At 34.1% G+C, this 21,172-nt stretch overlaps 1 protein-coding gene across 3 annotated transcripts in view; it reads left to right on the top strand.

The window, feature by feature from the left end:
• Positions 1 to 21,172, top strand: part of AGO1 (protein argonaute-2) — a 41,186-nt gene that overhangs the window by 7,761 nt on the left and 12,253 nt on the right. For all 3 annotated transcript variants that reach the window (XM_071584585.1, XM_071584584.1, XM_071584586.1), the window contains 10 exons: positions 2,918 to 3,160; positions 7,282 to 7,432; positions 7,866 to 7,995; positions 9,698 to 9,829; positions 10,057 to 10,231; positions 11,271 to 11,493; positions 12,501 to 12,648; positions 16,699 to 16,962; positions 19,920 to 20,053; positions 20,189 to 20,259. In XM_071584585.1, the coding sequence (XP_071440686.1) occupies positions 2,918 to 3,160; positions 7,282 to 7,432; positions 7,866 to 7,995; positions 9,698 to 9,829; positions 10,057 to 10,231; positions 11,271 to 11,493; positions 12,501 to 12,648; positions 16,699 to 16,962; positions 19,920 to 20,053; positions 20,189 to 20,259 (1,671 nt within the window). The remainder of the gene's footprint in view (positions 1 to 2,917; positions 3,161 to 7,281; positions 7,433 to 7,865; positions 7,996 to 9,697; positions 9,830 to 10,056; positions 10,232 to 11,270; positions 11,494 to 12,500; positions 12,649 to 16,698; positions 16,963 to 19,919; positions 20,054 to 20,188; positions 20,260 to 21,172) is intronic.

Genomic DNA, 21,172 nt, shown 5'->3' with positions numbered 1-21,172 from the left:
CTAGCTCGTGCTTTTTCAGTTGACAATCATCCAGTATCACTTTTTGGATTTTCTTTGCTGTTTCTGGAATCGTCACTTCATTTGGTCAACCAATGTGATACTCGTCTTGACAGCTCATACAGCCTCATTTAAAATCTGCTACCCAATATTTTACTGTTTAAACGAAGGAGCAGACTCACCCAGGATAGAATCCAGTTCAGCTTTTATATTGGTTGGGCGGAGGCCTTCCAAATAAAAGTTTTGTATCATATAACGATGACCAATTTTCTCCATTTTCACAAATTCACTAAAAACGTTCACTATTGATGGCTACCAAACAAATACTAAACAACGTAGCATCTTCAAACTTGAAAGATCTGCTTTATAGATTGCGTACTTTCTAATACAGTGATATTTTTCAAACAATTACCACAATATCTTGGTCAGGCTGGGTACTTCTGGGACCACCCTCATATTATTAATTGTGGGTCATGGTGGTCCAGGGGTAGAGCGTTGGACTGCTGACCGAGTTTGATTCCCGGGCAAGCCTCTCTGGGTACCCGCAGCTCCTCCCAAGCTATGTGATTTTTTGGGCACCAGGTCTTCCTGGGACCTGGCCATAACTGGCACAAGGAAAGGAACTGCCACCCCTTCCTTGATGTGTGAATTTTCTCATGCCACCGGGCATAGTATTGGGTGAACTCTACCATCACCTACCAAACCAACCTTTGAGTTGATTACTGTGTTTATAGTTTTTTTTATATCGGATGGGGAAACATTGGAAGCTGCAGTCAAATCTTAAATTAGGCCATAAGAATGTAAAAGTTTACACAAAATTTATAATTGTGTGTGTAGAATGAATTACAGCAAAAATACATTTTAAATTATTTTGATAAGTATAATACCAGCCTGTTTGTGTTTGAGTCTCACAGGGAGATTGAAAAAAATGTTTTACTAAGTTCATTTAAGAACTAGTACATTTTTGTTTTAGCTGTTTGTCATCACTCTCATTATCTTGTTTTATGATGGACTTGAAATTGTAACTTTAAGAAGTTGGTGATATGCCATTTAAATGCGAAAAATGTTTTAGTCATTCCTTTGACTGAGTCAATGCGTAATGAGGAGTGGAAATTAAAAAAAAAATTGGTGTTGGTGTTTACCCTTCATCTTTGATGCTTAAGTCATGCTCAATTTTGTCATTTTAATTGGGTAGCTTAAGATTTGTTTAGATTCTGTTTATTTGGCCATCTTTTGGTGTTCTTGTGTTAATTTAACATTATGACAATTTCCGAGGAAAAATTAGTCATATGAATCGAGTAAAATCCCAGGACATGCATGTAAAGGGTACTTAATTTGAATAGTTTTAATAATAATGTTCTTTATGGAATCATTCTTAATTTATCTAAGCCCCTGTTGAGTATATTTTATCAACTAAAACTCAGCTGTTAACTTCTTTGAACTCCATGTGGCATGAAGTGGTTCATTTTTGGAAATCACCAGAACCAACCACTTTGCCTTTTTCAATGAAAAGTGTGAATACCAGACTTTGACTTGTAGTTGTTATTATATGCAATGTTTGATTTGAAAGTTTTTTAAATCTTACAAGTAAAACACCCCATATAAACTCGGTCTTAATCCATTATAGGCTCATTTGTTTGGGTCATAATACTGGTCAATAGTTTCGGGCATTGACCTATTAAATTATGGGTTGCCATTTGCATTATATGTTGGATTACTCATGTAATGTAAGGGAGTGAAGTAGACATTAAATGAAATTCCATTTCCCCCAGTTTCTGAGCTGTACATAAGTATGCTCCATATCAAAGTTTTGACAAGCCTTTACTTAACATCCTTACTCTACATCCCTGTTATCAACTTTCCCTTGTGAAAGCCAGTTTGCCCAGTGCAATTCTTCTCCTTACTCTTTTTTAGTCCCTGCTGCAATAACAATTTTGATCCAAAACACTTCTGAGAAACGTTATCTTAAATTATCCGAAGTACTGTAAATAATGTGATATTTGACACCAATATGGGTTCTGCTGTCTTTAAACACCCAAGATGTGAACATTCCCTGTGGGCTCTTTGCCCTTATACCGAGGCATTTGCAAGTTGATACATATATATACTACACCTTTAATCCGGGAAAATAATACATGGACTCTAAGCATTGTGAGAGCAATAGGTACTTTTCAGAGTTGAAATAACTTTAGCATGAGAGTTGCATTTGCATGTTTAATGCATATATAGTTTGAGTATTATAAATTTTCTCTCATTTTGGTGATTTAGTGTTTAGAAAGTTTTCTTAGAATATGATTTGCTAAGCGTTGAATTTTTGTTCGAGCCAAGCGTGTTCTGCTTCACAGATTTCCAAAATATATTTTAATTACAATAGATTAGACTTAACTTCTCTTGTATCTATTCTTCCTATAGCTCACAATAATAAATGATAGAAAGTCGTTGATATTTAGAAATGGGAAACCTATGTTTAAGAAATGCCTTTTAAATTTCCCATGAACATCATAATTATGTGTGTTCAACGTATGAAGTGAATGGAATTAGCATTTAATGATTCTAGACATTTTATTTTCAGGCTCATCAAAGTACTCCGTCAGTCTAATATGTCATGTCTATCAGTGTGCAATGTTTGCCTGAATAATTTTCTCCTCTTTATTTTTATTGGTCTTACTAATAGAATATTTCTTCAGTATGCCTGAGAAATGCTGATGTGATGATAGCTCCAATGCTAAAATACTGATTAATTTTATTAATTATATTTAATTAATGATAAAATCTCAGTATGTTAATGCATTCTGCAGAAGTTGAGAATGCTCCAAATCTGGCGAAAAAGTCCATGCAGTGTGATCATTTGACTGTTGTGATTGTATATTGTCTACCAGCACTAATGTTGAATTTGGTTTTTAATTTTAATCATAATCAGCTCCTCCCCCTGGCCCACCGGGAGGTGGTGGGGCCGGGGGTGGACCTCCAGTTGGTGCACCGGGAGTGGGTGCGGGTGTGGGAGCTGGAGTGGGTGCTGGAGGTGGGCCCCCAGTGGTGGTGGGTGGTGGTGGCGGTGGTGCAGGGGTGGGGGTCCCACCCTTGGGGCTTGTCCCCGCACAACAGGGGCAGGCACAACAACCACAAGCACCAAACCAGCCTCCTCAGCCTCCGGAGCTTCCAAGTAAGTTTCTTATTACCTCCTGTTAGTTAGTTTCTCTTTTCAATCTTTTATTCTTTATGTGAAATGCATTTATATTCTATTTCACTAAATATTTTCAAGTGTATCACATGGAAGAATAAGGACTCAAGGGGCATGAGTATTATGTTGGATTAAAGTGCATTCAAAGAATAATAGAAGGTTGATTGTTTTAGAGCTAATGGCATAAATTCTTACATTAATATCCTCATTGAATGGCCTGTATACACATGCAGGCAATAACTATATAAAGTTCCTGAATAAGTATAACTACATTTTCTAAATGCATTGCGGTATAAAATTGAGAACTTCAAACTCCTTGAATTGATATTTGCCCTCTAGATAAATGCTAACACCACAACTTCCCTATTTCCATGGTAGTAACCGTTTTGTATCCTTAACTGTAGTATAAACTGCACTTCTCATTAGCTACTGCTCATCCAAGCCTCTTATGATATCTCATGTTAATCATCTCACAATAAGCATCTGAAGTTCATTCAATTTAGTCCCCTGACACTCCAGGCATTTAAATGTAGAATATTAATTTTTTACAATCATTCAAGTGAATGTCATATAAAAATAATATTTCAGGACTGTCTAGTCTTCCTTGTTGTCCTTTGGCAATACCATGTTGGGCTTTGTTTTTCTAGTAGACAAGATGGTACAAGGGTAATCCCAAAAGTAAGGTCTCAAATTTTTTAGAAATAGAAAGAAACCATTTATTTTCTATGAAATATACATTATTCGCTTCTTTCACGTCTAGTGTGTTTTGTTCATCATGTGTGTTAAACAGCACCTTAGGGAATTCCTTGTCTTTATGCTTTAACATGGAAACATTTAATAGCTTGGAATTGTTAAATTTCCCAATTTGTGTTTCACTGGGACAAATATTATCTCCTAGAAGTTCATCATGTTAGCTAGTAGGTGCACTAACTTTTAAGGATCCTTAGATCGTATTTAATGTCAAGCTTTATATCCATTATTAAAATAGAAAGAAAGACTCGTACTTTTACTATCACTAATATAGTTACCAACAATGGTTTCAACCCCAAACTAGTTGACACATTACTACGGAAAAAACAAAAAGCAATGGCCATAAAAAGCATTTTCGTATCTCAGCCCGCAGTATCTAAAGATTTTAAGTGGTGCTCGATCCCATTTCTGGGAGATCTTTCATATAGGATTTCCAACTGCCTACCCACCTCACTCAAAGCAGCCTTCTACCCACCCATAACCCTCTCCAAACTTCTAGCCAATGGAAAAGACACTCAGGATAGCCTTCTCAAATCAGGCATTTATAAACTGAAATGCGAGGATTGCAACAGCGTTTATGTCGGTCAGACCGGCAGGAATATCTAGTTACGAGTCAAGGAACACGCTAGGTGTCACAAAAATCAGAATAACAACTCTCTCTTCGCCAAGCATTTACTAGAATTCAACCACAGCAGTGACTTTGTCCCAGAGATATTACACACACTCCCAAAAGGATTAAAAATGGATGCTCTCGAGCAATTAGAGATTAGAAGGCACTTGGTGAACCCCAACACGACACTTTGTAATGAGCAATTATTCCCATACCCCTCCCCACTCCTCTCCGAGAAATTAGCCTGGAAATGGTCAAAACAATCCATCAACGCACCTGCGAGCCCCCACCCCCCTCAAATCCTTCCAACCCTCCCCGCCCCCACTCTGTCCTGAGGGTATATATGCTTGCTCTGTCTGTTTTGCAAATTTGTACCTGATGATGCCGCAAGTCGGTGAAACGCGTTGTACCGTATAATAAAATCTGTGGAAAAGTACGAGTCTTTCTTTCTATTTTAATAATGGATATTAATTACTTCTACGAAGTGAAGCTTGAAACAATAGAATCAAGCTTTATAAGTTAATCTTCTGTAAAACTTTGTCCAGGCAAATTCCTGATGATATCATTGAATGTTGTTCTAGAATGAACTTGTAAAAGAGTCCTATGAGGGACTACAGCAAAGTTGTACCCTTCACCAAGCTGCTCAGAAATAATATTCCATGCCTGCTTGGTTTTTTTTAATTGCTCTTTTTGGGAACCTCCTTATCATATGCAGGAACTTCAATTCAATGTTAGTTATTTCAATTGTGTCAGTCATAGAGATATTTAAAAATTGTATTGAAATGTGATAGAGATTATTGAGAAGGCAAATTTGCCTTGACTGAGATCCCACTCAAGTTGAATGAATTGTATGCCTTGAAATTGTTTCATATTAATGTACATTAGCGGATGACCCAATAAAAGTTACTCCCACAGTTTCTTTGAATACTGGAATTGAAATGAATTCAGGGTACACAACAACGTAAGTCCCCCCCAGGAATCAATGTTCAAAGCTAATCCACCAAATGCAGAGAACTGAAATAATTGGTTCACCAAAATAAGAATTTAAGGATCATGTTAGCCTTTTAATTACACATTTGCATGCACAATGAATTTACCACTTAATATGCCACTAGATACAAATGGTGTTTTGAACTTTGCCACCAAATGCGGAGAACTGAAATAATTGGTTCACCAAAATAAGAATTTAAGGATCATGTTAGCCTTTTAATTACACATTTGCATGCACAATGAATTTACCACTTAATATGCCACTAGATACAAATGGTGTTTTGAACTTTGGTACATATTTCCAGCCAAAAAATTTGAAAATGTACACATTTTAAAAAATAGTCAGGCTGCAATATTTATTTAGACTGTTCAAACCTGCATGAAGGTGTCAATACATATTGTGTCCTCCGTTTTAGAATTTGCCTGAAGTCTTTCTTCCTTCGATTGCATCTGTGCCCTTCTTTGTCTTTAGCGCAGCACAATTTACTATGTGGATATACATGATTGGCAGGTGATGCTGCTTATGTTGAGATTTTTCTACGGTGAAACTTTAATGCCTTTTTAGGCTGCAATGCATAACATATTTTTAAGATGTTTTTCCATAATTCCAGCTTTACGTTACTGTAGAGACAGGAAAATAGAAGGTGGCATCTTTTTGCTGCTGTTTGACTCACTTCTCTGGTGAAATCTTAACTTATTATTATGCTCCTAAACTGACTTATATGGCTCTTGATTCTTTAAAGAGATGGCTGTGTATAGCCTAGAGTTGGCAATCTAAAGATTTAACTTTCTTGCTTAAATTTTAACCCTGAAACAGGATAAGTCATAAATTGAATCATTAGAGTTCAGGTGTCAATTTAAAAAAATGCTTTTAATACTAATCACTCAGATTTTGATGAAACCTGGCATACTTCATCTCTCCAATGAATTAAGGGAGTATACAAAATTTAAATGATTTCACTCTGATGAATTGTATTTTATAGCCTCTCAAACTTTCAGTGAGCTCTCTCAATTTCTAAATGTTATCACTCATTCACCAAAGAAATTGTACCTCACCTTGTCGGTCAATTTTTAATAACTTTTACAGCTGAATCTATCATTTATGAAGATTCTCAGGAATTTATTTATAAGACCAAAAAAATTCTTTTATAATGTTTTAGTAGCCGTGTTTTAAGAAAAAATAATTTAATTTTCAATTTGAAAGAAATAAGATAATGCTAAATGCACTCCTAGTAATAAACATATTTTCATTTCTTCTCTGTAAAGTGGTAACATTTTTATGCTGTTTTCAGGAAGTGGCTGCTAGATCACTAATTTTTTAAAGCATTCTCAAAAAATCATACTTCTAATAAAATTATGTAATAACACATTTTGTGCTTAAAATTTTAGATAACATTACTAGATTGAGTTTATGAGCATAGTGAATCACTTTCTTACTATTTATCTTTTAAAAGTGTAAAATACACATGCTAATTTTGGCTCATGGTTGTTAAATTGCCTTATATTATTCCTTGTGCTTTATTTTACTTCAAATTTACTTGGATGCTTACATTTACAATTTTCTGCTGTCGTGAAATATTTGTGAAATTTGTTTTTCTAATGTTTAGCCTTTAGTAGACACTTCTTCAGTATTTGTGTTTATTAGATACTGCATTACTTTTATCAACTTATATTTTATTGTTTAATTGAAAATTCACCTTTAATATTTGCTACTGTACCTCTAGTAGCTAATGTAATTTTTTATTTTTTCCAGTGTTCACATGCCCCAGAAGACCCAATTTAGGAAGAGAAGGAAGGCCTATTATGCTCAGAGCAAATCATTTTCAAATTTCTATGCCAAGAGGTTATGTTCATCACTATGACATCAATATACAACCTGACAAGTGCCCCCGTAAAGTAAACAGGTAAAATATGCTCTTTTGTTCTTAATACTACCAAAAAAACCAACAAAAATTTGCTAGAACATAGAGCAAAAGAATTTCGCTTAGCATTAATAATTACTGAAGATTGTGACCATTCTCAAGGTTGTCACCATCAATTCAAGTTCTGGCATGATACAGATATAAGGAAGTTTGAGGAATAACATTAATTCCTTCGTCTAGTGCAAAGATTTTAGTATCCCAAAAATGATATACCTTGCTTACAAAATTTCGTGATATAGCTCGTGCTAAATGTAAAGGTTTCAAAAACAGAATTCTCCAAAATCTGACATGTGTATATCCCATAGGTAGAGTTTTTGGGGGGTGTACTTTATTGATGCTGCCTGTTGAGTAAATTATGGTTTAAACTGTAATCTTTTTCATTTCTCAGCTCATCTTTATTACTTTATTTTTTCAGAGAAATAATTGAAACCATGGTGCATGCTTATACCAAGATATTTGGTACATTAAAGCCAGTGTTCGATGGAAGGAACAACCTTTATACCAGAGATCCTCTTCCGATTGGAAATGACCGTGTTGACTTGGAGGTAAACTATTGGATAATTGTTGGTGAAAGCCATTTGGTTTGAAAAGTTTATGAGCACATTACAATGGAGCTGAAATTTTGGAAATGTGCAGTTTATTTGCTTCATTACATTAAGCTCGCATTATTTTGGTTTCATTTAAGCCTCAATTGAATCAGCTTATGTGTCTATTTCTTGTGCTATTCTGCACTAGCTTTTTTGCAATATTGGGATGATGGATTAAGAACAAAATTTCATTGTTTGGAGAGAATTTTCTTAGCAGGAGCTTACCAGCTAGTATATTAACACATTTTGAATTTAGCATTCCCGAGATGATTTAGGTAGACCTGATTGTTATGCATGAGGATTGTTCATTTAACATCACGCACTCAACAGTTATCTACCTGAAAGTTTGTTTGAGTTGATCTAAGTCAACTATGAGTGAAGTACCCTATGGATGTAATAGGCTGGTAAGAAAGACTTAGTTTCCATTTTTTCCTGAAGATTGGAAGTCAAAGCTTGCTTTAATCAGGGTCTTAATAGTGAAATATCTTTTCATTGGCTAAAATGTAGTTTAGTTTACTATGCTATTTCCCAATTTTGCTGCCCCAGTTAGGTTCTTTAAGCTTTGGAGTGACTTTAATTTTGCTAATAATATCTAGTAGGAAATGGCTACTATCTGTTCTTCATTATGTTTGACTTCCACCACATCACACCTGAAACTACTCAATTTTACTTTAATTCGTTTTTGATTTAGTATTCATGCATTCATAATGAAAATAACTTGATTGTATTGATACTTACATTCAATTAAAGCATGAAAAAGGTAGTTGATCATTATGAAAATTTTAATACATTATGATAGGTTATGTCCTGTTGGAGGGGAATACTGGTACGATATTCTCAAAATAAGGTTTGTAGATGATCCTAGCTTAGTTAGGCAGTTGGACGAGTTACCCTCTTTGCAGAGTGAAACTAGAAAATCAATGTGTTAGTTATAAGGTGAGAATCAATGTAAACAATACAAATGTTATGAGGTTTTCTAGGAGGAGGATAGGTAAGTTAAACATTAAAAAAGGATGGCGAAAACTAGAGCGGGTAGAATAGTTTACCCATCTTGGCAGTATTTTGGTTCCAGATGGTCTAAATGTTAAGGATGTAAGTAGAAGAATCGTGTTATGCAAAGAGGTTGATGTGGTGTGTGGTTTTGTAGGGTGAGGAAGCATGGTTTTTGAAACAAGATAATAGGCTTAGGTAGGAGGCTTTTGAAATGTGGGTTTGGAGAAGGATGGAAAAGTTGTCATGGACAGAAAGCGAAAAAATGAATAAATATTAACTAGTTGAAGGAGAGGGTTGTTGGGAGAAATTAAAAGAAGGCAGGAAAGATGGATGCCGAGCATTTTGATTGGCAAGAAGACATTAGGCAAGCTGATAGAGGGGAGAGCATTATACAATTCAGGAAGAGATAGAAAAAAAATGGGCATGTTGGATGGTATGGAGGGAGGAAGTGGTTGTGTGGAACAGGAAAATGGTCTATTTAGTGTTGAGTGTCAGGTTTTATTTTTTAGGAGAGACAAAGAAATGTCAGTCTTTGTCCACCCAAAACATGCCTTAAATGGTAGACTACCAAAACTAATAATAAACTCCTGGTTGATGAAATATGGTACTGGACTACTAAAAAATTTGTCTTGGGACTATTATTTAACAAAGTTTTTTTTCCTCCCAGGTTACATTGCCAGGGGAAGGCAAAGACAGGGTGTTCCGAGTTATCATCAAGTGGGTAGCTCAGGTATCTCTGTTTGCTCTTGAAGAAGCTTTAGAAGGTCGTACGAGACAAATCCCCTATGATGCAATACTGGTGAGTATTTAATTTTTTTGCTAATAAATGGATAATTGTTTTCTATTCTCTATCAGTAATATGTTAAATAACAACAACAAAATAACTTAAGAAGTTTCTTGTTTCCCCAATATGTTTGAGTAACTTTTAATCCATATTTTGTTGGCCTTTTTTAGAGAAGTGAAGTAACTTCGTTGCTTAGAATTTTAGTGACAGTTTTGTAAAAATTATGACTGATATGTTTGCAGGCTCTTGATGTGGTAATGAGGCATTTACCTTCAATGACATATACTCCTGTTGGGCGTTCCTTCTTCTCTTCGCCTGATGGTTATTACCATCCCCTCGGTGGTGGCAGAGAGGTTTGGTTTGGGTTTCATCAATCAGTGCGTCCATCTCAGTGGAAGATGATGCTCAACATTGATGGTGGGTTTTTAGAAAATATTTTATATCATATGTGAAGTATAAAAATGGCTGCATAACTTAGTTATTTAATGTGTATTTGCCATGAAAATGCAGTATATTGCCCCATTTTCTTAATTTTTCATAGATTTTAGTCAAGTTTGCCTATTCTTTTTGAAGTATTTCCTGAAAAGTATACTAAAATGATGTTCCATTTTACATTGAAATCCCTTGTTTTACACCTCTGGCATTGTGTTAATGAATTGAATCATATGCATCTACACATTATCCACATACTGCTGAAGAGGGTTTTAAAACATGTCATGAAAATCCTGTGGGAGAAGTCAGTAAATTGAATATTTAAAATTTTAATTTATTTGTGTTTCAATCTACCAGTGTTATGATTGAAAACTATGTGAAAGAAAAACGAATCCTTAAATCAATTGGTTCAACCGTTAATCTCTCAAATTTCATATCATAAAAAACAACCAACACCCTCCTGGGAATAGGGCTTGAATGACATTTTTCATGAATAATGTTTAAAATTGCATGATTAAAACCTTTCTTATAAGTTATATTAAGTATTCAGTCTTTTTGGTCTTCAAGGACTCTTATCCTAAGTTATGTTGTAATTTTATTAATTGTTGTATTGAACTAGAATTAAGATAAGAAACTTTGTTTTCCCCCACAACTTGTATTTAATGTAGTCTGGGTTTAGTCAAATCTCAACATCATAAGGTGACCTGATGATGTTTATGATAGTAAGATGGAGAACAAGGTTTCTTATTTCAATTCCATCATGAAATCATCTCAACTAGTGATTTCAGATAACCTTGAATAGAGAATGTTGCGGTAAGGTAATTTTGGATTTTCACTCTGCTTGAGTGCCAAGAATAAAGCTTAAGAGCAGATGTAAGTCCTCCTGTGTCACTAAGTATTATTTTCCTTTCACTATAATTGAAAATTGTGATTTGTTAGAGTAAAATTTTATCTTGCCAAGAAGTGACATGATCATGAACAGTTTTTTTATCTCATTTACTAATGGTCTTGTTAATGTTTTTAGTGTCGGCCACTGCATTCTATAAGGCTCAGCCTGTGATAGAATTCATGTGTGAAGTGCTTGACATTCGAGACATACACGAGCAAAGAAAGCCCTTGACCGACTCTCAGCGGGTCAAGTTCACGAAAGAAATTAAGGGTCTGAAAATTGAAATCACCCATTGTGGAACCATGCGGCGAAAATATCGTGTGTGTAATGTGACAAGAAGACCAGCACAAATGCAATCGTGAGTGAAATATGTTAATTTGAACATAAATTTAGTGTTTTTGATAATTGCCTATTGAAATTTATTGACATACCCTCCTGTAAAATGCCCCCTGAAGAATTTTCCTTCTTCTGTATCTTTTCATAACTGCCATTGCACCATAATGAACCTTGCCTTGAAGGTAAACTCATGAAGGCATGCCTCACTGTATTATTAACTGCTTATACTAATGACATTTGTGATTTGGAAGCCATTTGTCATATGAAAATCATAAAAGTCACAACATTTTCAAAATAAAAGATCTTGTCTACAGCGTATACAGCCAACCCAAAGTCATGGGTAATGTCTAGTATTTTTGAAGAACAAATGCATACATTGATGCAGATTTTGGGGATTATATTGAAAAAAATATTTTTATATTGGATATTGGACTGCACCCTTATGAAATTAAAATTAAGGAACGTTTAATTGGTAATCAAGTTTTGAAGCAATCTTTCAAGCTGCAATCACAAAATTAGATATAATCCATGCCTTTAACATCAATTATCAACAAATTGCCGAAAAAGCATAGCCTCAATAACAGTTGGAGGATTCAATGCCTTTTAACGTTAGTGTTCTTGATGCTCTCCATATTATAACAAGGACTTATTTGGTAAAATAAATAAAATTATGGGGCTTATATTATGTATGATTTTGCTTCCATTTCCTTCAGATAATGCTTTCCCTATATTTACGTTTTCCCATTTATATTTTCTTCCTTTGTACCTCAAAAAAGTGTACTTAGGGGTTTCAGTATGCTATGAAATATGTTTAAAGTTCAATCAAGAAATGAAGAAAATTTGAAGAATTTGGAAATTTGGCAAATGTTTGTTTTCATATGTTTTATGTATTTTAATAACCAAAACCATCTCCCCTCCTAATAAATGTCATTGAATATGTTCCCTCTGTTTTAATCTACTTCATGATCAATATGTTCTCATAATAGCGTATTGATAATGATCTGTTTATTTCTTTTCATTGTTGGACAGATTCCCTCTGCAGCTTGAAAATGGGCAAACAGTAGAGTGCACTGTAGCCAAATACTTCTTGGATAAGTATAAGATGAAGCTACGGTACCCTCATTTGCCCTGCTTGCAAGTTGGACAAGAGCACAAGCACACGTACCTGCCTCTTGAGGTGAGTTCATAGTTGTAACCTTGGAGCAAAACCTGCATGGAAGTTATTAGATGTTGAGTGAATGGGAGATTTGTTGAATAGCCTTATTGTAAGTCTGGAAAATATTATAAATCTAGAGTAGTCAGGAAAATCACCTTTTTTGCCTCATTTATTTACAGTCCAAAGAAATTAACACAATGAACCCAAAATGCTTACAGCATTAAAGGTATGAAAAGGTAAAGTGACATGTAGAAGTGCACATTCAAATGTTGTAGGTACTTTCATAGCACCTATTTAGGGCATTAAGAGTTTAGTGGGTTCTAACTGTAGAAATTACTTTTTGAAGAAGCTTTTGGTTGAATTTATGATTGAAAACTCAAATTATGATATGTGCATCCTTATAATTCATAATGTTGTAGGATTGAATGTGCTCTTATCACATTGTGTCTAAATTTCAACTGTAATCTCTTAGTTGAATCCCCTCACAGATCCAAATTGTTGAATCTGTTCAAAACTTACGGAATGGAATGTTTTAACAATAATCCTACCCGAGTCACTCCCACATCTGCCACCCTAATTGATTACGCTGTGACCAACCTTAGCCATGAAAAAGTAGTTACAACTGTTAGTGACCTAGGTATAACAGACCATTGCATGGTGAAAATAAGTATCGATACTAACCAACCAATGGATAGTCCAAATGATAAAACTTACCCAAGGCGGTCTCTCACTCATGGAAATATGCAGCATTTTCTGCTCCTTCTACAGTCCCAAAACTGGAACAATGTCTATGACCTTAAGTCAGTAGACGAAGCTTTCAATTACTTTTATTCAATTTTCAAACACAATTTTGAATTGTGTTTCCCAGTAACACATCATAAAATATTTCATAGAACTAAATGTAAGCCATGGCTAACTGATGAGATCCGTTACTACTCAACTATCCTTAAAAAACTTGCTATCTCCAGTAAAAGTTCAAACAATCATGAACAAAGGTTACTCTATAAGGAATTTCAAAAGTATTACCGTAAACTGATTTCTACCACGAAAAGAACCTATAATGATAATAAATTACTTAATTCCAATAATAAGTCCAAAACTGCATGGGAAATAATTAATGACTGTAGAGGTAAGAAAAATCCACAACTCACTCTCCCAAAACTTTGTAACCCTGAAAATAACACTGCCATTAGCTATTCATCTCTAGCTAATAAATTTAACAAATACTACGTATCAGCTCCTTGCCTAACTACTTCTCCAGCCAATGTGCTTTTTGCAAATGCACCATCGTCAATGTTTGCCAAGCCCTGTTCTGAAGCCAATCTAAAAACTATTGTCTCCTCACTCAGAAACAAATTCAGTACTGGCCCAGATGAAATTCCTGGTAAAGTTGTTCATCATTGTTTTGAAGCCATAAAAGCACCCCTTTTATTTTTAATTAATGAATCTTTGATACAAGGGATTTTCCCATCCCAATTAAAAGAATCAAAAGTAGTGCCCATTTATAAAAACCATGGCTGTGTAAATGATTTGAATAACTACAGACCAATAGCCGTCCAAAATACATTTGCTAAAATATTCAAAAAAGCCATGCATATGCAAATAGCATCTTATCTCGAAAAAAACTTCCTACTTTCAAATTCTCAGCATGGATTTAGATCTGAAAGGTCTACCACAACTGACATATGTCAGGCAATCGACAGCATACTTAATTCATTAGATGCTAAACGCAAAACTCTTGGAATGTTTTTTGACTTGTCAAAGGCTTTTGATAATGTAAACCACAATAGACTACTAATTAAACTCAATAGAATAGGAATTAAAGGAATTCCTTTAAACTAGATGAAGGCCTATATTCATAATCGCACTCAGAAAGTAGTGTTATCAGTTGATGGGTCAAAATATTCATCTGAAGCATACCAAGTTAACAAAGATGTTCCACGAGGCTCAACCCTTGGGCCACTCCTCTTTCTGATTTACATCAATGACCTACCTAACTGCTTACCAAATAATGATGGAATAATACCAGTGTTGTACGCTGACGACACTAATGTAATAATATCAACACAAACATATCCCAGCCTTGTGGAAAAATCTAAGTCTGTCACACTTGCAATAAACAAGTGGTGTACAGACAACCTTCTAGACTTAAATGTAAATAAAAGTAAAATAGTAAACTTTACACGCAATAAGAACGTGTCAGATGATCTGCTGGTAAAAATCAATGACCTATCAATTGAGCGTGTGACAGAATGCAAATTTCTAGGTATTTCTCTATGTGCAAATATTTCTTGGGATACTCATGTAAAAGCCCTTCAACACAAGCTTAGTTCAACTTGCTACTTATTAAGACACCTGTATTAAACTACAAGTAAAACTGTACTACTCAATTTGTACTATGGGGAAATTTATTCAAATATAACCTACAGTATAATATTATGGGGATCAGCTGCTATTTCTCAAACCATCTTTAAAATGCAAAAGAAAGCTATTAGAATCATCACCAGGAAACCTCACAATGCTCCATCAAGGCCTATTTTCCGTGAATTAAATTTGCTACCACTCCCATCCATCTACATTATGTTTTTAATTCTATATATAAAAAATAACATCGGCAACTATTCTCTTAACTCTGCCTATCATTATCATTACACCAGAGGTAGGAATGACTTCCATTATGGGAATATAAGAACTAAAGCATTGAAATTAGGACCCAATGAAATGGGCATCAGATTATGTAACAAACTACCCAAAAGTATCAAGGATACAAAGGGAACTGCTGCATTCAGGCATAAATTAAAAAGATATCTACAGCGCAATATGTTTTACTCGGATGATGAATATCTCAACAATATTCCCAACCAGGAAGTTCATACTTTTAGTTTCTAGCAATGGTCATGGTCTGATTCATGTTGGTGATCAATGATTTTTCTGAATTTGATATTGTATGTGCATGTAACAGCCAATGTTCATGGGTTTGTACCAAACATTTATGTAACTATGAGCATCATTTCTTTTATGTATCTTAACTGAGCCTGAGTCTTTGCTCCTCATTGACGTGCCTTATATCATGTACATACACCACCCACCTGGTATTTTTGTATTGTGATCTCTGGGCAAATAAAAAGTAATAATAAAAAAAAATACACCCCACATCATGCAAATGATATATAAACGTGTCTACCAAGCACACCCAGTTTTGTAACATTGAAATAAAAGAAAAATATTCAAGCATTGAAGAGTCCTAAGCTTTGATTAAAGTAAATATTTATGTAAGATTTCTGGAAGCTAGCAGTGAATTTTCTGATGAGTAGGAATGAAAATACTTTGCAATTTGCTATCTATCCAATATAAATTTATTTGCGGCAGGTTTTGGTACAGAGTATAATCATCTGGCAACTCCATAAAGTTTTTACATGGCTATGTGCATCTGAGATAAATTCAGCTCTCACACATTTCCTCTCAACGGAGCTGTCCATTATGGTCCACGCACACATGATGGCCCATTGTATAGATGAGCCAATGATGCAATTTATGGTATCAAATAAGTCACACTGCTGCAGCTGCTAAGAAGTTTTAATGCACTGCTACAATATAACAATGCAATCTCTGGAAATGGTTCAAAATAATTAAAAGTTATTATAAATTATATTTATAGTTCTACTATCGATATCCTTATACCTGCAATGAAATTGGCCCACAGGAATTGGAACCCAACATAGTGAGTTGTTAGGGATTGTGAACTCTCATCATATCAGTATTCCACTACGTATTTGTAGAACTAAATGTGTTATATCCGTAATGAAATGCTGGAAATAAATGTATTACTAGGTCCACTTATCAATATCTTCCCTTTAATATCAGTTTCATGTAATGGAATAATATTGTGAAGGGCCCTCTGTTTATATACATATTGGCAATTTTCAAATGGTAGAATTGAAATGTTTGCTGGCAAAACCTGAAGAAGAAGTATATCTTTAGCAAACCTCTGAAAATATTTAGATAGCTGTGTTTCTTACTTGATATTGTCTGTAACATTGCCTTGTTTTTTCTATCTTATTATGTTATTAGGTTTGTAATATAGTAGCTGGACAGAGGTGCATCAAAAAGTTGACTGACATGCAAACATCAACAATGATCAAAGCAACTGCAAGGTCTGCACCTGATCGAGAAAGGGAGATCAACAACTTGGTCCGAAAAGCTGATTTCAATAATGATGCCTATGTGCAAGAGTTTGGGCTTACAATATCAAATTCCATGATGGAAGTTCGCGGTCGTGTTCTGCCTCCGCCTAAACTTCAGTATGGCGGACGGGTTAGTTCGCTCAGCGGACAGGTCTTTCAGTTTTTCTTATTTCTTTGTGCAATTATTACTATTTGTACTACCATATATGTTTGATTAGCTACTAACCTCTGCAGTGAGAATGCATTTGTTTGTCTTTAAACTTCTCCTTTGCATTGTTTTTGTTCTGTTTTTTTAGTAGTTAAATGTGGTGGTGGACTTATTTTTGTTTCACATCTCAGGGCAGTTAATTTTGATTAATAATAAAACGTGCACACTTTCTAATTTGAAGCTGCTTATCTTCACTAGTTTTTCCTTGTAAATATTAGAGTTTTCTTTTGAGTTATTAATTCTATGGCTCTCTCTAGAAAAAAAGTCTAATTAAGTTTTATTGTCTGTATAGTTTCCAGACATGAGTTGGCAGATAACCTTATTGATGACTGAAAAGTTTTACAAATTCCATAATCATTTCTCGCAATAAATTTGTCATGGGTGTAATAATTTCATTTTCCTATGCAAAGGAAATTAATTTTTTAAATGAAGCCTAATATTTTTATGATTATAGCCATTCTCCTTAGTGAAAACTATTCTTGGTATCTTGGAAAGATTATGGAATTAAATAAGTGATGGTTTTATCTCTTGGTATGATAAATTATAAGTATTCCATGGTCTTTATTGATAATATTTTCTGAGACTTGTTATTATTGGAAATTAGCTATTTTGGAACTTCAATTCAATGCCTAACACACTCTTGATCCATTAAAAACCTCAAGGAAGAATGGTAAAGAATGGATGTGTTTAATCAGTATTAACTTTACATTTTAACCCCACAATATATCTATGGAAGGGTTAAAATGTACAGTTGTTGCTGATCAGGAAATCTCTTCTTGATTTAATCTGTAAAGTTCATGGGGAATCCCAAACATACATTTTCAAACTGTCAAAATTTGCAGTGCTAGGCGTACGTTTTGATTATGCATATGTTTCAAACTAGATGTGATAAAATGGTAATATTACTTATGAAATTTGGTCTTGCACTATTGTCAATGAAACTATATTTCATACTTTGACATGTTATTCAAAACTGCATTTTGCAAAATATGCATTTCACACTTGAAAAAAATAGAATTATAATGAAACATCTACTGTCAACAAGTAAATTTTTGAGATGAATACAAAATTCGTTACAAATATTGTCCCCTACAGTGATTTTCACTCTTGTAGTGTAAGTGGTGACACCTTAGAAAAGGGAGAGAGTTGTGGCTACAGTCCTTAACCTAAAAATGCCAATTACCTAAATGCCACTGGCCTTACTCTTGATTGAATAAAATTTAATGCCATTAATAGAAATAACAACATTTGCATATTCAAAATATGTCAAGCCTCTTCTAATCTAAAAAAATTTTCTCATTCACATTCATTCAATGACATGCATTTTTAATTTTATTCAGGATTGCTTAGGCTATGGGAAAAAGATGGTAGGCAAAATAGCATTCATCATAAATTTTGTTTACAAGATAGCTAATATGAATAACTATGCCATTTTCAGTCTTATGTGCACGTAGCTCAATCCATCCCATGAAGAATTTCATTGTTAACTACGAATAAGGAATAAGATTGGGGTTCATAAGTGGTCAATGCGCAAAATATATCTTATGTTCTGGAATTGAATATGGCCATGACTTAACTATGATTCCATAGTGTTTGCTGTTACAATCTCTTTTGTTGACCATAGAATGACTTTTATCTGGGGAAAACAAAAAACTGCCATTAAATAGTGCACTGATATTACTTTTGCCTGTTGATACATAGAAACTTAGGCTCACTTAAAAAGTGAAAGATTACCTATTGTCTCGCATGAAAATGTTCTCCCGTAAATGTTGATGCAATATAATTTTTGAGTTTTTGCAATATTTATTGGAAGGGCAAATGATAAATTTCATTTATATATCTACAATGCTCATCATAGTCAAAGATGCAGTTAACTGATGCTGTTTCAAAACATAGTTTTTTTGCCAAGTTGAAGTATTTAGTTTCGTATTATTTATTCAATTTAACATTGTATACCTTTTTGACCATTTGTATGATTGAATTGATATTTAGCCATTTTGGTTGCCAGAGTTCATTTATAACATTAATGTATATTTAAATTTTTATCCATTGGGATACAACTGTGCCAATGCAAAATACACAGTCTAGAAATGAGTTCCATGTGCCCATATGGGATACAACTGTGCCAATGCAAAATACACAGTCTAGAAATGAGTTCCATGTGCCCATATTATAATATTTTTCACTTGTTACATACTTGTTGTGGTATTAAATATTTCTTTGAATTTGATTTTATGTTACTCTTAAGTGATAAAGCAGAACCTTGTAATATTTTGTAGCAATGGACCTTAATAATTATCATTTCATAGGATCCAGATAGTTTTTGAGTTAAAATTAATAGCCTCTGATTTTCATGCATACATATCGATTGTTCATTTAATTGTTGGTCCTTCCACATACTGGGCTATGAATGTAACATTGGTTTACGTTTTATCCTCAAAAATCATTTTAAATATATGATATATATTTATTCGTGTAGTCATGTCATTCTCCAGGTCATAGTTGTCAGGACTTCAATTTATGGTGATTTTCCATGAAATGGGCTTAACATCTTTCAGATAAAATTAGCAAATAGCAGTTCTGCTGCTGACTTTGATGAAGTTATTTTTATAACAGAGATTAAAAGCACTTAATCATAGATCAAAGTTGGAAGTATTGATTTCTAATAAAAAATTAGTGGTTATTATTGCTATCAGTCAAGCATAATATTTTTATGTAAGACTAAGATGTATAAAATCAAGGTTCTACTGTATCATTATTTTTCAAAGCATGCTTATGGGGTTTAGATATGGTCGTAATATTCTAAATGTCCCTTGTATGCTCCTTCTAATGCTCTCTCCCCCACACTCCGACCCTTGGGTGGGGTGGGGATATCTCATATTCTGGGTGAATGGCACCAGACTAAGCAACAGGCTCTGCCAAACCAAGGAGTTTGGGACATGAGAGGCAAGCAGTTCTTCACTGGAGTGGAGATTCGTGTATGGGCAATTGCATGCTTTGCTCCTCAGAGAACAGTACGTGAGGATGCCCTAAGGTAAATGAATGTATTATGCTGTTAATCTCACTTACATAATGACTTAAACCAATTCAATTGCTTTGAAATGAAATGTTTGTTTTATCACGTATTGGATATGTTAATAGTAATTTCGAAATGTTAATTTATTCCCAGAAATTTTACTCAGCAGCTGCAAAAAATAAGCAATGATGCAGGAATGCCGATAATTGGTCAGCCATGTTTCTGTGAGTAATCATCATGTTTTTGTAATTGTGGATTATATTTGATTTAAGTCATCAAAAATATTTTTTTTTACCTGAGAAATTCTAAATTGTTTACCTAAGTTTGTATCAGTTTAAAAGCCATGACTTATTGCTGATTATGTTGTTTAGTAATGGGTTAGTTCCAAAATTTATCAATTCGGATTTTAATCTTCAAAATTTAAGGATTTTGAAATATATTTCTTAAATAAGATTAAATCCTGATTTGGCCTTAAAACATCCCCTGGAAGTGGTTTTTTCAGTCTTTTCTAATTCATATCTACGTATAAGTGAAAGTATTTTTTTCATAAAAAAATTTGACGTTAGGGTTCTGATGGGAGTACTTGTATTGAGGTCCATGAATAAGCTTGACCAAGGTATTCTAAACAAGTTTGACCACATCCTGAAATATATGTGTGTATAAGATAAGTTTTTGTAGGAACATCAATGCAAAAACTCCTGATTTGAGCAGCTCAAAATTTTATGATAAACATTTTTTCTAATTGTAGAAAAACTGGTAAGATTTTGGTCAATATCTATGTACCAGAAGGGACAGATTTGGCCATTTCTTCTACATTGTCATTAGTGTCGCCACCAATAAAACTCATATAATTGAATGAGCGATCTTAGAATCTTTTGACAGAGATATTGTTATTAAAACTAAAAACAGTGAACTGCAATATTAACCCTCATTGCTAAGTTGGTCACTAAATGTAGTTTATCTTTTAAAGCTGGGATGATACAAATTTTGGCCGATAACTATCATTACTGATTGTAGAACATAGGAAAGGACGTACCATGCTTCATTTTATAAACCTAATAATAGTCATCTTTCTGGAGAGAAAAAATCAAATTTTGGCATTGCCCAAAGTTGAATTTTTTCTCATCAGAGCAACAT

This window comes from Hetaerina americana, unplaced genomic scaffold (assembly GCF_022747635.1).
Source record: "Hetaerina americana unplaced genomic scaffold, ioHetAmer1.1.p SCAF_2, whole genome shotgun sequence".
NCBI classification, from domain to species: domain Eukaryota; kingdom Metazoa; phylum Arthropoda; class Insecta; order Odonata; family Calopterygidae; genus Hetaerina; species Hetaerina americana.
Note: the sequence above shows the minus strand (reverse complement) of the source record. Positions and strands in the feature narration are given on the sequence as shown.